We start from the raw sequence: 14,836 nt of genomic DNA, 5'->3' as shown, positions 1-14,836 counted from the left end.
ACGGCCGTTCTCTCTGTATGCACACAGGCAAAGCCCTCCACTATCCATTGGGGCAGGCGCTGTTTAGAAAGGGCACAACCCTTCTTTGGTCCGTCATAATAGACAAAAACTGCTCCAACTGCCGTATGCATGTGGCCTTGACATAGGCACTCGGCACCGAAGCGGCACCGAAGCCAAGTACAAGCTTGGGGGGGAGTGGAGGGAGGGGGAGGGGGAATTGTGCAAGCTGGATAGGCTGGTTGAGATACAAGCATTCCAGCACCTCTGGGAGAAAATGCTACATTACGTTATAGTGTGGCACCTGAGCCATCTGAGTTCCACCTCAGACAGGATTCACTCACCAAAATGGCACCTCCTCGCATGCTGAAGTGATGGCAAGGAGAAAAACAGCCTTTGCCGACAGTCATGTCAGCTCTGTCGAGGTTTCAAGAGGCAAACATAGGGCGTCCAGTATCACAGACACGTCCCATGAGCACCCTATTAAAGAACAACAGCCTGTGGCTCAATACCATGTCATTGTTGACTTTAGCATGCTGCCATGAGCAGCTATGTACATCCTCAGGGTAGAGGGAGACCGGCCCTCATCTAGGAGGGACTGCAGAAACTCCAGTACAGTCAGCGCGGGGCACTGTACTGAGTCCTTGTAAACCACACACCAGTCGGAAAACCGCCTCGGTCTACATTTGTATTGTAGACCGATAGATGGCGGTCTGGCATTCCAAATAGTCCTCTTAACTGGCTGTGTGCAGCTGCTCAGCTGCACAGAGTTCTGTGGGGTCTCACCCTGAGACCCCACAGGGCCACCTACAAGAAAAGGCGAGCAGTGTTCTGTGGAGCCTGAAAACCGGGATTGCGCACAGATTAGCCAATCGCCAGGTAAGGCAATATTTTCACTCCTTGTGCAGCAGAGACACACCTTTTGAATACTTGTGAGTAGGGGTAGAATTCAAACGGAAGCACCCTGAACCAAAAACAGTGGCCTTGGAAGGCCAAAAAAGGAACCGTTTGTGATGAGGCACAATCGTAACTTAAACTTAGGCATCCTTAATGTTGACAGAACCAGTCTCCTCTGGATATGGCACCAGGGCCATTTTTTTGGATATTCCTCAGTAAAGAGGGATAGAAAAAGGTGGCAGGGGCGGGAACATGCCTGAGGAAAGTCCTCTGACATAAGTCCAACTGCTGGTATGCCAGTGCTCTGCAAATGACAGATCCCCTGGAGGTGCCATCTGTCCCTTCTGAGGGCCTATGGGCTGAGGGACAGAAGCTAGGCTTAAAGAGACTGCCACTGTTCAGGAGAAGCGACTTCATCTGAGCTAGTCCAGTGGTCACCGGATTCACTTTAGAATTTACTCTGGAAGCCAGCATGCCGGATCTAGCCCCTTTTGGGAGGAGCCCCTGCGACTCCCAAGAGCTAGTATCTGAAACTCATAGATTGGGCCGGTTGCTCTGACAGGGGGAGGTCAATCTTCACAACGACCAACCTAGCGGCCTTTAATGTTCATGCACAGATTCTCCAAATGACCCTATCTCAGGGCTCAAGGCCAAGACAAGGAGAAAAGGTCGTGGTCGTTTTCGGGCTGGACAGGGGCCATACAGGTCCCACAGGGAGTGAGGACACTCTCCTCCCTAGTATGGTAGCGGTAATTACTGGTGTCCTAGCAGTAAGCCAAACGAGAGCATCTGCTACTGTGAAAACCGGTCCTGTAGGGACAGGTCAGACACACGGTCTGTCTAGGAGAGGGGAGCGAGAGCACTCTCTTCACTAGTACAGTAGCTGTGATTATTGGTGTCCTACCAGTAAGCTTCAGCAAGAGCACTGTGCTACTGTGGAAACAAGCCAGGCACTGTATGTCTAGGAGAGGGAACACTCTCTTTAATAGTACTGTGAATATATATATATATATTAAAAAGAAAGGAAGAATGTGGAGGAAAGTAAATGTAAATTAATAAAGAAATCAGATGGAGATAAATAATCGTAGACTAGATAATAAACAGAGCAAATAGAAATATTAATGCAGACGATCTGGAAATGGGGTGGAGCTATAGGCACCGGAACTAACTGCAGGGCAGGTTAAAAAAGGGGCACCAGACAGTGTGAGAATTGGGACACTGTGCAAAGACAAAGACAACTCTGCAGATACGGAGAGGCAGCACGTAAGAGTGACAGACTTTGTTGGTGATCACCACCGGTTTGATTGACATGAACGCTGGACTGCGCCGCCTCTGCAGCCCATTCACACGCGTTAGCATTAATTATTTGTTGACATGTTGGTGGAGGCACAGCTGGGGACTTGATGCGGTGAATGTCGCTTGTGCGTAGGCTGAATGCACGGGTGTTTGATTACATATGGAAAGAGTGTTTGCTGAAATGTTTTTTTTTCTATTTTATTTAGGTTAAGTTGTTTTTTCATTGGAGTGGAATTTAGTTAAATTTGAGGAGATGGGTCAATCCCTTTCAGGTGGGGAAATGAACTAACCCAGCACCAAGAACTTGACAAGTACAGTAGCTGTGATTATTGGTGTCCTACCAGTAGGCTTCACCAAGAACACTGAGCTAGTGGGGAAACCGGTCCTGTGGAAACAGGTCAAGCACAGTCTGTCTAGGTGAGGGGAGCAAGAACACTCTCCTCGCTAGTATAGTAGGTGTGACTAGTACGGTAGCTGTGATTATTGGTGTCCCAGCAGTAGCTTCAGTGCTAACACTGTGCTACTATGGGGACCAGTGCTGTGAAAACAGGTCAGACATGGTCTGTCTAGTGAGAGGGGCGTCTCTAGCGAGGCTACTCACAACTAGTCTGGTAGCTGTGAGAACTAGCGTGGTCTTTGTTAGTCTGAGTGGGGACACTCAGATATGTAGATGTTTACCGACGTTAATGTACACACTGTCAGTACCTTCATCGACTTAACCTCGGTAGTGTCCCACCAGTTGACCTGAGTGGCGTGGTGATGGTTCATGGTGTGAAGGTAACCAACCTGGTGATGACCGAAGATAGATACGCTGTGCGGCTCGATGGTCTTAACGTAAAAGGTGCACCGCTTTCTCCTAAGAGGGCAAGAGATCTGCAACTCCGACCAGTAGCTGCAAGTGACAAGCTCTTTAATCATATACAAGTTCAGCTATTAGTTGATGCTAACATAATAGTTAGCCTGTGTAGCAAGAAGATGAAAAAGGATGACGCTGGAAGTTACACCTGGCTGGGGGTCATCCGAGGTCACAGTGACTTTGTTGTTCTAAATACTCAACCTGCACATTCGCGAGATGGAATATATTCAGTGTAAAACACTGCCTCTGGTGGTCAGAAAGGATGAAATAGAACTGATGCCAATGTGTCAGAGAAAATGTTGCTATGTAAACGGTCAAAAGTGTGACTGTATTTCGCAAAAAAAGATTTGAACAACGCGATGTGCAGCAAATACAGCAAAATTATTTTGCGTAAAGAAGAAGAGCCGAACTCCGAGAGAGTAACACTTTGTTTTCTCCAACCGGTTGAGGAAACGTCTGTTTTAAACGTTGGAATTTGGACAAGAAAGCTGCAGTTTATAGAGAGAGGAAAGACTCCTGAACTACAAACTCTAAACTTTCCACTAGAAACGTCTGTTTCCCCGATGGAGGTCAACGTCAGAGCGCAGGAACCGCAGCTGACCGGCAAGAACATTGGCTGGGAGCGCTGCATGAGAAACGCTCCAAGCCGTCACAAGGGGAGATTATTATCAGACCTGTTTGTTCCTCGGTTCATTTGGTGTTTGCCGAATTCAAGAGCAGCTTCGTTTGGTTCAGAAAAGCTCTCCCCGTTGATATTAATGATGACATGTAGTCTAGTACAGCAGCAGAGTTTGTAGAATCCAACAGTTTCTGAGTGGAGTTCTGTTGCAAACTATGACTGCACCTGATGCTTGTGTCTGTTCTTTCACATTTGTATTGTGTGTGTGTGTGTGTTTTGTATGTATTTATATTTATTCAAGTATACTGTAAACTGTTGTTACAGTTTATATATTGTTCATAGTTTGAAGTTAAAAAGTTTGAAGCTGTAGTTTGAAGTCAAGTGTTTTCTATTATTTATATTATAGTATACTGTAAACAGTGATATATTGTTCAATTTGAAGAATTAGTTTGCCTTGACTAAAAAAAGCCTTTCTTTCGTTTGCTCACCGATGTGGTACAAGCCGATCCAGTCGGTGGCATCCACTTCCTCCTTGATGTCCCAGGAGATTACCAGGTGGCTGTGGCCTAGAGTCAGCTGGTATGTAGACGCCGCAAGTGATGAGCGACTGTCTGATGTCACCAGGTCTGTGTCGCTATTGGCCCGCTGTAGCCCAACTCCCACTGTTTCTGGTTGGCTCCCTGATGATGTAGTGGAGGAGGCACTGACTTCCCCGGCTGTGCCCTGCACCGACAAGCTGCGGAGGTTATCGGGACCAATCGTGTACTGCCGGGTGTGTGGGGTGCGCCGACGCACCGCCAGGAGGTGCTCCCGGGCGCTGCCGTCGACCGATGATGAGGACGACGGGGATGATGGAGAGGAGGAGGCAGTGGCAGCCATTGCCATAGTTTCCGTGGAAGATGAAGGAAGTAAGGTAGGGTGCAGGAAGCAAGGAGGAGAAGAAGAGAGCTGGTGATGGTGGTGTGAGTGGGGCTTAGGGTGATGATGATGGTGATGGTGGTGGGAGGGGCAGAGGAGGTGGAAAGGCAGGTGGACGATTACGAGGGGTGAGGGCAAGGTGGGAAGACGGCCGTGAGAGAGGGGTGAATGGTGGAGGTCAGATGTGCAAGCCAAAGAACAAAAGAGGGAAGGTGAAGAAAGAAAGGAAAGAGACACGTAGCTTAAAGTGCACCTTGAGACCAAACTTAAGAAGCAATAAATAGCTGGAAAGTTTAAATAAAGAGGACTGGAGACAAGGAGGATGTATGGAGGTACAGAAGGATGAATGGAGTGATCACAAGAACAGCGCAGTGTCCAAACAAACAAAACAAAAAAGGGTTTGGGGTCTTAAAGAACATTCCTTTGTCCCAGTCCCTTAGACAAGGCACGTCAGAGTTCCCAGATTCCACCAGCCGTAATTCATGGTTTTACGAGGCAGTTTGAACCTATCTCTCTTTTTCTCAGATTTGTCATGGATATCCCGTTACCACTGTAAATGTTGATGCTGATTCATCTCTCTTAACACCTTAAGACACCATATTCATTCTGACAAACACTAAGGTGTCAAGAGCAGAAATGTATCGCTATAGGGCCCTAAAGGACTTTATAAACCATCCAGGTATCCATTATGACATAGGAACGTGGTGGAGTTGGGAGATGGGCAGAAATTAAGGAAGAAAGGCGATCCAGGAATCCATCTGCTGGTCTGTCTGGAGAGGATGGGAGGATGACAGGGCATTCAAATGATCCATGGGGAGGAGAGGTGTGAAGGAAGATTGAAGACCTATATGGAGAGTGAGAGAGACACAGAGAAAGAGAAAGTAATGTAGAAGGGAAAAGAGGAAGACAAGGGGGACAAGAATAAGAATGATGGTCAGTATTTTGTGGTAGTAGGTTGCATGCAGTAGGGCAAATTGTAACTTTTACTTTAATAAAAATAATTGTAATAGTAACTATTCTCCTTTAGTAATTTCAATTTGTTACATATCTCTTCATTTTTTAAGTCACTGGAAGCGTGGGTCATTTTCCATGCAAGTAAAGTAGTAAACTACTATACGGTATAACAGTGAAGGTTTCGCCAACATGCAGTTGCTGAAATGCGCATGGCTGTTGTAGACCCACTGTCATTTACTTGAATTATATTCATTTAACATAGGCACTATGGGCACAAAGATGAGTGTTTTTTTTGCTCTCTTTACTTCGAAATCACATTCAAAGTCAGTCGGATAATTTCTCGCCGTTTTTCGCATTTTTCAGGAAAACGGCCGGTCGAATCTCTTAAAAGTCATAGCTCAGGATTCCCGATGCAAGCCGCACGTTTTGATGTGTTTTGACGCATGTGCTGGCAACGCTGCGGGAGGAGATATGGTCCAAAGTTTTGGCTATAAGAAGAATAATTATATACCTGCAGAAGAACATAAAGTGTTCTCTGACCCCGTGCGGCTGAAGCCACACAAATATTTAGTTTGTAAACAAAAACTGTTATATTAATTTCATTTGCACACACCCCATGAAGCTTGGTCAGTAGTATGAAGTCATTTCTCAGTCCTATTTTATCTCAGTTTCCTCTCTCATTTTGGTGAAAGTAGTATCAGATCTTGCAGAGTAATGCTCAGGACGCAAGAGCAACACTGGTCCACCACAACATGAACACTTCTACTAAAAAAAAATTACATTTGTTATTAGACATGTATTTAAATGTATCTACCATTGTATTCATATATTCCACTGCTTTTGTGAACCTAAGCCATATTATCATTTTAGACTTGTGCCTTAGGACAATGGTCATTATATAGAGAGCTGAGATTGTTCTGCGTTTGATGCAACACATATACATCTAATATGAAAGTGCTTTTAAATAGCGAATTCGAAAAAAATCGAAAATGTTTTATCGAGAAAATGACCTCAGACCCCAGAGGGTTTTGACCAACATTAATACATCATTACAATTGTAGCCTTTATATAATACAGTAATATTAATTTTATTAATAATATTAATATTAATTAATTAATTTTGTATCACTTTGATACCACCTTTAATGACTTTAAACACAAAAGGTAGGCCTTTTTGTCAGCCACATAATGAGCTTGTAAAGATGTTTCCACACAGCTATCAGAGGTTAACAGGTTCAATTACACTTGGATGGATACAAATAAAACCATATCCTGGCAATCAACACACATAAGCATGCACGCACACACACCTCTTTGTCCTCTCTCTACGGTTAGAGGTGGTTACACCAAACCAGTCTTGTCTGACCTACAAATCGGTGGCCACTCTCCTCCATCCTCTCCCATCCTCCCCTCTATCCTTCTTCGCCATTTGAAGACTAAATTAATGTGCATTCACACACAAGCATGAAACTCCTAAATTAGCTGTGCATCGTGATGCTGATAGAGAGCTGGAGGTTGGAGAAAGAGACAGACTAAAATAATAGATTGAAGAAGAAGGGAAAAAAAGAGACAAAGGTTATATATCTGGAGGATTTCAATTTCTCAAATGTTCCAAGTTAAACCTGCATAACTGATTGTTTAGCCACCACTGGGGATAAGAGCAACACACTATAAAAACAACACTGACTGATGCAGTACACATATACATATACATATATATATATATAATATATATATATATATATATATTATATATATATATATATATATATATTATATATATACACATATATATACACACACACACACACATATATACACACACACACACATACACACATATATATATATATATATATACATATATATATATATATATATATATATATATATACATATACATATATATATATATATACATATACATATATATATACATATACATATATATATATATATATATATATATATACACACACACATACACGCACACACACAGGACTGTCTCAGAAAATTAGAATATTGTGATAAAGTTCTTTATTTTCTGTAATGCAATTAAAAAAACAAAAATGTCATGCATTCTGGATTCATTACAAATCAACTGAAATATTGCAAGCCTTTTATTCTTTTAATATTGCTGATTATGGCTTACAGCTTAAGAAAACTCAAAAATCCTGACACATTTCACACACACACACACTTGCGCGACCGTGAGTCATCATTTCATGCTTGACAGTTACCAAGCATGTGTAGCCAAGGGTTTCTCTTCCGCCTATACTTTACTATACTACGTTTAATAAAAATAAAATAACAACATACTACTCCGTTAGGTAAGACAAGACGGCAACCACTTTATTCTTGTCTCCCTTTTCACTCGAACAAATCCTCCTCTCCTCTTCTTCCGTTTCCCTCTCCACAATAAAAGTCCCAGCTGTTTACGGACACAATATAATAGCTTACACATGTTTCATGTGAATTTTGATATTTTGGGGGGAATGACTTTTGATGAGAATGTCAGCGGTGAATAATGTACTTGTGGTCCCTGTTCCACATGTTGATACGGCTTACAATCAGAAGAGGAGAGCATAGCAGATAACGCTCTGAGAGCAGACTAATAGCGGGGAGAGCGCGTAAAACCAAAAACATAGTGATGATTTCACTGTTGGTAATTTTCTGACGTGAGGCAAGTTCTCTCAGCGTCATCACCAGGTAGTCAGTTTTAGAGACCCAGTGTGTGTCCCTTATGCAGGCTATGCAACCGCCAAACATACAGGACTATTTTCTCTAAGCTACTGAAATACGATACATAACGTTTGGTGGCTACAACTTTTTGGTGCTAAAAAAGGCAGCTATTATTACTATTTATAATGTCGCTGGTAACTGTGTTATAAAAGCTGTGCGTCGGGCCTAAAAACACTCTTGAACAGTACATTATTGACGATACAGCGCTGCCTGGAGCTCCTTATTGCTTAAGAAAAACACAGCTAACTCCATTCTTGGACTGAAATGACAAAAACAGACAGCTATCTCTTGTCTTTAAAAAAATATTCAGAAATACCTATACACACACGAGAAGTTTCCATGATATAGCAGTAGGATTAAAACAGAGCATGGAGGGGATTTATGGTTGTCAGAATGCCTCGTCTAATCCTCTGCATTACCACACAGCTTCAATCTGAAGCTGGACTCAGGTTTTGGGGGCATAAATCCATCCATTCAAAAATTTTCATCCGCTTATCCGGGCTCAAGGCCGCAGTGGCAGCGGGCCCAGGAGGCTGACCCAGGCTTCCCTCTCACCCGCAACATATCCCAGCTTATTTAGGGGAATCTCGAGGTGTTCCCAGGCCAGCTGGGAAATATAATCCCTCCAGGGTGTTCTGGGTCTTCCTGGAGTCTCCTCCCAGTTTGGCCTGACTGGAAAAACTCCGGTACGAGGCATCCAAATTAGATGCCCGAATGACCTCAGCTGACTTCTTTCAACACGAAGGAGTAGAGCCTCAACTCAAAGTTCCCTCATCTAAGGCTGAGCCTGGCCACCCTACAGAGAAAACAAGTTTTGGCTGCTTCTATCCACGGCAGTACTGATGCAGCCACACCAACCTGCCTATCAATGTCCTACTCCAGCGGTTCCCAAACTGTGGGCCGCGAAATTACTGCAGGTGGGCCGCAAGAGGTTATTTATAAATAAATAAAACGTTTTCAATTTTCAATTTTGAAAAGTTTAAAATTAATATAAAAATATTAATAATTTAAATGACGTGTTATTATTTTACTGGTGTAACAGAGGGTTCTTTTTGAGCTTATACTGGGTGGTATTAATAAAATAATAACACGTCGTCAGCCAAGCCGGCAACTTACTTATTCAAGTTATCCCTTTTTCACCACCAACATTTCTGCGCACTTCTTCTTCCGTTTTCTTCCTTCAAAATAAAAGCCCCGGAAACACAATACAATATCTTACACTGGCAACAAAGACGATGCCTGCGGAATTAAAGGCGGTTTTGAATGAAGCAGTGGGAACAGTAAATTTCATCAAAAGTCGTCCATTGCACCTGTTTGCCATATTATGCACGGCGATAGGAAGCGACCACCGGCAGCTTCTCCTGCACACTGAAGTCCGGTGGCTTTGCTGGTAAGGTGCTCACCGACTTTTTGAAAAGAAAAGTGGCGGTGTGAGGCCGGGAATGGGGCCAGTCTGAAGACCCCTTAGCCGCCGGTGTGAGGTTGATGTGCCGGTAACGGCCCGTGTCCCGCCGGGTCCGGGGACGGTAACAGCCCACGTCCCGCCGGGTCCGGTCTTCTCTAAGTAGGGTTGTCAGCTGCAGCTGACACTGACGTACGTTTGTGTTTAACATTATAAAACATTTTTGTATGACCAATACAGTTAACTGAAGTGAAAAAAACAATGTGAAATGTTAAAGTAAATATATATGAGTTCCGGAGAAAATGGTATACAAAACATACATTGTCGGTTAATACATATGTAATCACTTGAAGTGATTTAATAATCCCTAGTTTATGTTTTGATCAGAGTTGCAGGGCTCTGAAGTGTCACGCATTGAGCGTGACTGTCACTCATTTCGGTCTTAACTCCCGCCACACAGCTGTTTGTCGTCTGTCGCCCTCCCACCCTCAACAAAATGTTTGGGTGGGGGGCCTACTCCATCTTACTGTTGCTCATGAACTCCTTTGCTTGCGGTAGACATCCGTCCCCACCGGGAGGGAGCAATCCACCGGTCTCCGGCAGAGCACTATGGCCTCAGATCTGTAGGTTACGCTGAAAAAGGCCCCAGTGAATGCTGCAGCTCACGGTCCGAGGAGGAACAGGACCACATCATCTGCGAATAACAGAGAGGCGATCTCGAAACCCCCGAGCCTGACGTTCTCCAAATGTCCTATTATCCAGCTTAACCTAATGAAATGATTAACTACAGGATATGTCGGTTCCACAAAAATGGATCCTCCCTAAACCGGTCTCAGTCATTCTTACCAGACGTCAGTCCTCAGGATAACTGCGCGTGCCCGCTCCACTTCAAAAGTGAGAAAAGGCAAACGCCAAATTCATGATTTTCTCTAAAATGACAAATAAACTCAAAGAGCGTCTCTTTTTTCTGCTGACAAGCAGAAGATGATCATGATGACTACAAGCCCGTCATGTGCTACAGCTCTTATGACAGGCGTTTCGTATAGCCAATGATCTTGCGTAAATTTTGTATATAAATGAGTTGGGGTGGGGGTTTGCAAAACAGGCTCAACGAGTCTTGAGAGCAGAATGAAGCTGGTGACCCATAATACCTCATTGAATAAGTATGAAAATGCATTTATATTTCATTTTCTCTGTGTGAGCATTTTTAATATAAGTATTTATAGTAAATATAAATAGTACCTTTATAAGTTTGCAAGACTTTAAGCCTTTTCATTAAGTACATAATTAATGTTTTTCTAATGAATATCTAGGCATTTTTCCATTAGAAATTCATTAGAAAAACATGTGTAAAATATAGATTTTCTGCAATTTACGGATCTTCTTTTAGATTAGACTGAATAAGGCTTCGGGCTATGGTCCCATTGTGTTGTTTAGTTCTTAAGTCCCAATTATAGTCATCTTGCAGGCATGTATTTTGCCGATAAATGTTTAGGCGGAAATAAAAATCTTATATTTATAATTTTCAAACTTATATAACTAAAAGTGATTGAGACTATTGAGGTGAAAAAGCTTAAAAGTTTTTTCTTTCAAAAGATACCAAGACCATGAATTTACGCCAAATGGTTCAAGTACAGCTTGCAATTTACTTTGGGTTTTATTTAGGCGTTTTCTTCCTGCAAATGTAATTCGAACATGAAGGTTAGCATGTCCCAGATGGGTCGGCATATGGCCATCACTCTCTATGATCTTGTTATTACTACCGTTATTATTGTTATTATGAAAAGCACAAATAATAGCATTAGCTGTGGCAAAGGTAGAATTTGTACATTTATTTGTTTTTTTTTGTCATGACAAGTTTCATTTAAACTAATACTCAAGACCAAATTATTTTGGACCTGCAAAGTGACATTCATATGAAATAAAAAGTCTTGTGTTTGTCCGTGTTGGCCCCCATACTTGAAATCTTACACTGTACTGTATGAGATTAGGGCACTCTATCCATTGGCAGCAGCTTCAAGTTTGCAGGTTATTTATAAATGGTGAGACTTTGTGACTAAATATACACACAACCCAGTGAAAACAGACGCTGATATCAAGCACCACAGCAGGTGGTGGTACGCACTTGAAGTAATTTGCGTACGTCCAAAACCTGTGTTTGATTTGGCATTACTTTCATCCCACGCTAAGACAAAGGAAGAGTGTGCACATTCAAGTATTTCCTATAAAACCTAAATGTATTTCATCTCTCTAACTCTAAAACTTTCACTGAAACCAAAATACTGCTGTTATTCTTCTAGGTGGGACAGTCCGTGCAGACAATGCTACATGACTGAATAATATAAGTGTCAGAGCTTAAAGCTGCACTTGGAAAGATTAAGATGTAATGAGAAAAAAATTGTCATATCAACCTCATTAAATCTCAAAGTGGCTCCCTGAAGAGATGACAATAAATGATGTGTACTAATTGCCCAAATAGCGATGTGGTGTTAGGCGGTGTTGTGCAATATAGACAACAAATAAAAGGTCTCTCTGGAAGACGCTTGTACAATGAGGACCACACACACACACAGACACACACAGACACACACATAGACACACACACACACACACACACACCTAAAATAGCTGTAGCGTGCTTGGAGAACAATGAGGAGGACCATTCAGAAGGCGAGAGCTTCCTGTCCCCAACACGCCCATCACATTCCTCTGCACCAGTGGGTTGTTTGTTTCAGTGCACTCTTGCCTCTAACTTTGTGCAGGACCAAGTCCCCGATCCAATGTTACAGACATGATAGTGCTGAAGACGTTTCATTTGCTGACATACCTATGCAAAAACTAGCAGTTAGGTTTTAAAGCAAACTGGGAACTTTGAAAGAAGTGACCATTTTGATTTACTGAAAAAAAAACTGGGTTGCAATATGGAACATGTAGAACTAGGTGTCTTTGGGACTTCAACCAGACTCAATTTCAGGATGTATTATCCTCTGCTTTGTCAGTCTTCAAGTGCAACAACAAAATCACTGGAGTGCCACAATGTATATTTTCTGTCAATTCCAGTGGGTAGAAAAAAAACTGACATTTCTCTTATATTTCTCAAAATTCTCATTAAATCCTGACAGCAATCAATAAATGGAATCAGAAGAAGAAAAGAAAAGTTTTAGTAAAGATATTTTCTCATTTAAAGAACAGGTGGTTTAATTCAGGGCAAAGCACAGAGCAGAACAAACCAATAATGAAAGTTGTATCAAATATCGTGTCAATAGACGTAGTTGTTAAAAATAGCCATAGGATACTTGAGAATGTCCCTTCTATAGGAGTGCAATGCCAGGGGCCAGCAGTGTTGGTGAAGCATATAGATGTTGTGTTGTACTGAAGTGACCCTGAGCAAGACAGTGAAACATGTTTAAGTGTCAATGAGGAAAACAATGCATGTTCCCCCTTTCATGACTTTTATCCTGCATTACAGAAGAAACACTTCTTTATCACGCCTGAGGTACCCATCCACACTAAAATGGGACTTTGTTCAGCCAAAATAATGGATCCCATAATCTTTTTTGGAGATAAACTTCTGCATTGCAAAGAAAGTAAGAGATCACAGCAACAATGAAGCAACTACACAGTTGACCCGGATAAAATAAAAAAAATAAAAACTGGTTTATTACAGATTACAATTAGTTTTCAGATGCTACGTGGAGCTATTAGAGAGGAAATAGGAAATGAGCTGTCCCGTTATTGATCTGATTGTGTGAGCACACAGCCCTAATCTGATTTACATTCTTTAACAGAGTAAGCGAGCAGGTTGAAATCACTGTTGACTTGTCGCTTTTTGCATTACAAAAAGGCATTTTTGTCAATTTGACAGCAACATGTAATGCTGTGGATTTATTTGTGTCTTTGTTGTTGTGTCTGTGAGGCCTTATTTGTGCTCATGCGCTCGCTGTTGCATCAAAACACGACTTCATCAGCTCACAATAAGCTGAAGGCAGCCCTTCACAGTGGACTGATGAGTGAAACAAACAAAATGTGATGAAATACACTCGCGTGGGGATCCAATTAAAAGCTTGATGGCAACGTAGACTGCTGCCAGATACACACATAACATCCTGTGTTCAACAATAAACTCTAATGCTGTGATTCCATCCGAGACGACTTACCTTTGCCAATAAGATTTTAAACGTCGTTTAACACCACACCTGCACGAAGAAAAGAAATCCCCCAAGAAGTCGTTTAGTTATGGACGACGAACCTCCATACGGCCCGGCCACCACAACTCTTCATCGGCTTCCAAGCCGGGACCCGGTGCTCTGCAGCCCGAGCGCAGCGGAGCTGCTCCTCGGTAGTCCAGTCTCGAGGTCTAAGCTAAGCCAAACTTCCCGTTAATTGTGTCGTTTTATTGAATTATTCCTATTCTTGAAGCGTGGTTGCAAAGTCTTTCACTCCACTGCGCCGTTGACTTCTCCGTGATGTTGCCAGGCCGGGTGGAAAGACGCATTCATATCTTATTTATTTGTCTGGGCCGCTTCACATCCGCCTCCTCATTTCCGCTGCACTCCGTGCCGCTTTGCGTGCGTGAGTGCGAGAGAATCAGCGACCGCATTCCGATTAGAAAACAGATATTTCCGTTAGAACCGTTTTAAAAGCCAGGCCTAGTTGTTAAGGAGTCCATACTGACCGAGCTCAGCAATCAAAATAACTGCTGCACCCCAACCGAGGGGGGGGGGGGGGGGGCAGCAGTTATTTTGATTGCTGAGCTCGGTCAGTTATGGATCATGGTTTTCCAAACTGAGGTTCCTTCAAGGGTCGCGGGACAAAGTGCTCACAGACAGACATAAAATACTAAACCTCTACCACATTATCTAAATCCACACAGAAATTTTAGGATTAATACAGTAATATGATACACTTATATCGTGTTTTAATTCTTATTAGGATTCAGTAGTTAAATTTATTGGCTGTTTCTATACAATTATTTTGTTTTTGAACAATATTACTGCCCCTGCCCCCCCTCCCCAGGCTTGTCCCGCCCCTGGCCTAGATGGAGTGCAGTGACCCAGCGAGGACACATGATGGAAGCAGACGGTTAGGAGAAGAGAGGGATTTGTCAATTAATCCGACCGCCCTTATCCGCGCAACAACAAAAAGGAAAAGTCTG

General features: G+C 42.7%; 1 protein-coding gene across 3 annotated transcripts in view; it reads right to left on the bottom strand.

Moving 5' to 3' along the window:
* The window catches only part of hecw2b (HECT, C2 and WW domain containing E3 ubiquitin protein ligase 2b), a 51,284-nt gene extending 36,927 nt beyond the window's left edge, over positions 1 to 14,357 (bottom strand). For all 3 annotated transcript variants that reach the window (XM_068590190.1, XM_068590192.1, XM_068590191.1), the window contains exons 1-2: positions 13,839 to 14,357; positions 4,154 to 5,427 (exon numbers count right to left, since the gene is read on the bottom strand). In XM_068590190.1, the coding sequence (XP_068446291.1) occupies positions 4,154 to 4,550 (397 nt within the window). In that variant the 5' untranslated portion in view covers positions 4,551 to 5,427; positions 13,839 to 14,357. The remainder of the gene's footprint in view (positions 1 to 4,153; positions 5,428 to 13,838) is intronic.
* Between the last annotated feature and the right edge of the window lie 479 nt (positions 14,358 to 14,836).

Source organism: Clinocottus analis, unplaced genomic scaffold (assembly GCF_023055335.1).
Source record: "Clinocottus analis isolate CAN_PGR_092001 unplaced genomic scaffold, fCliAna1.0.p SCAF_24, whole genome shotgun sequence".
NCBI lineage: Eukaryota > Metazoa > Chordata > Actinopteri > Perciformes > Cottidae > Clinocottus > Clinocottus analis.
Note: the sequence above shows the minus strand (reverse complement) of the source record. Positions and strands in the feature narration are given on the sequence as shown.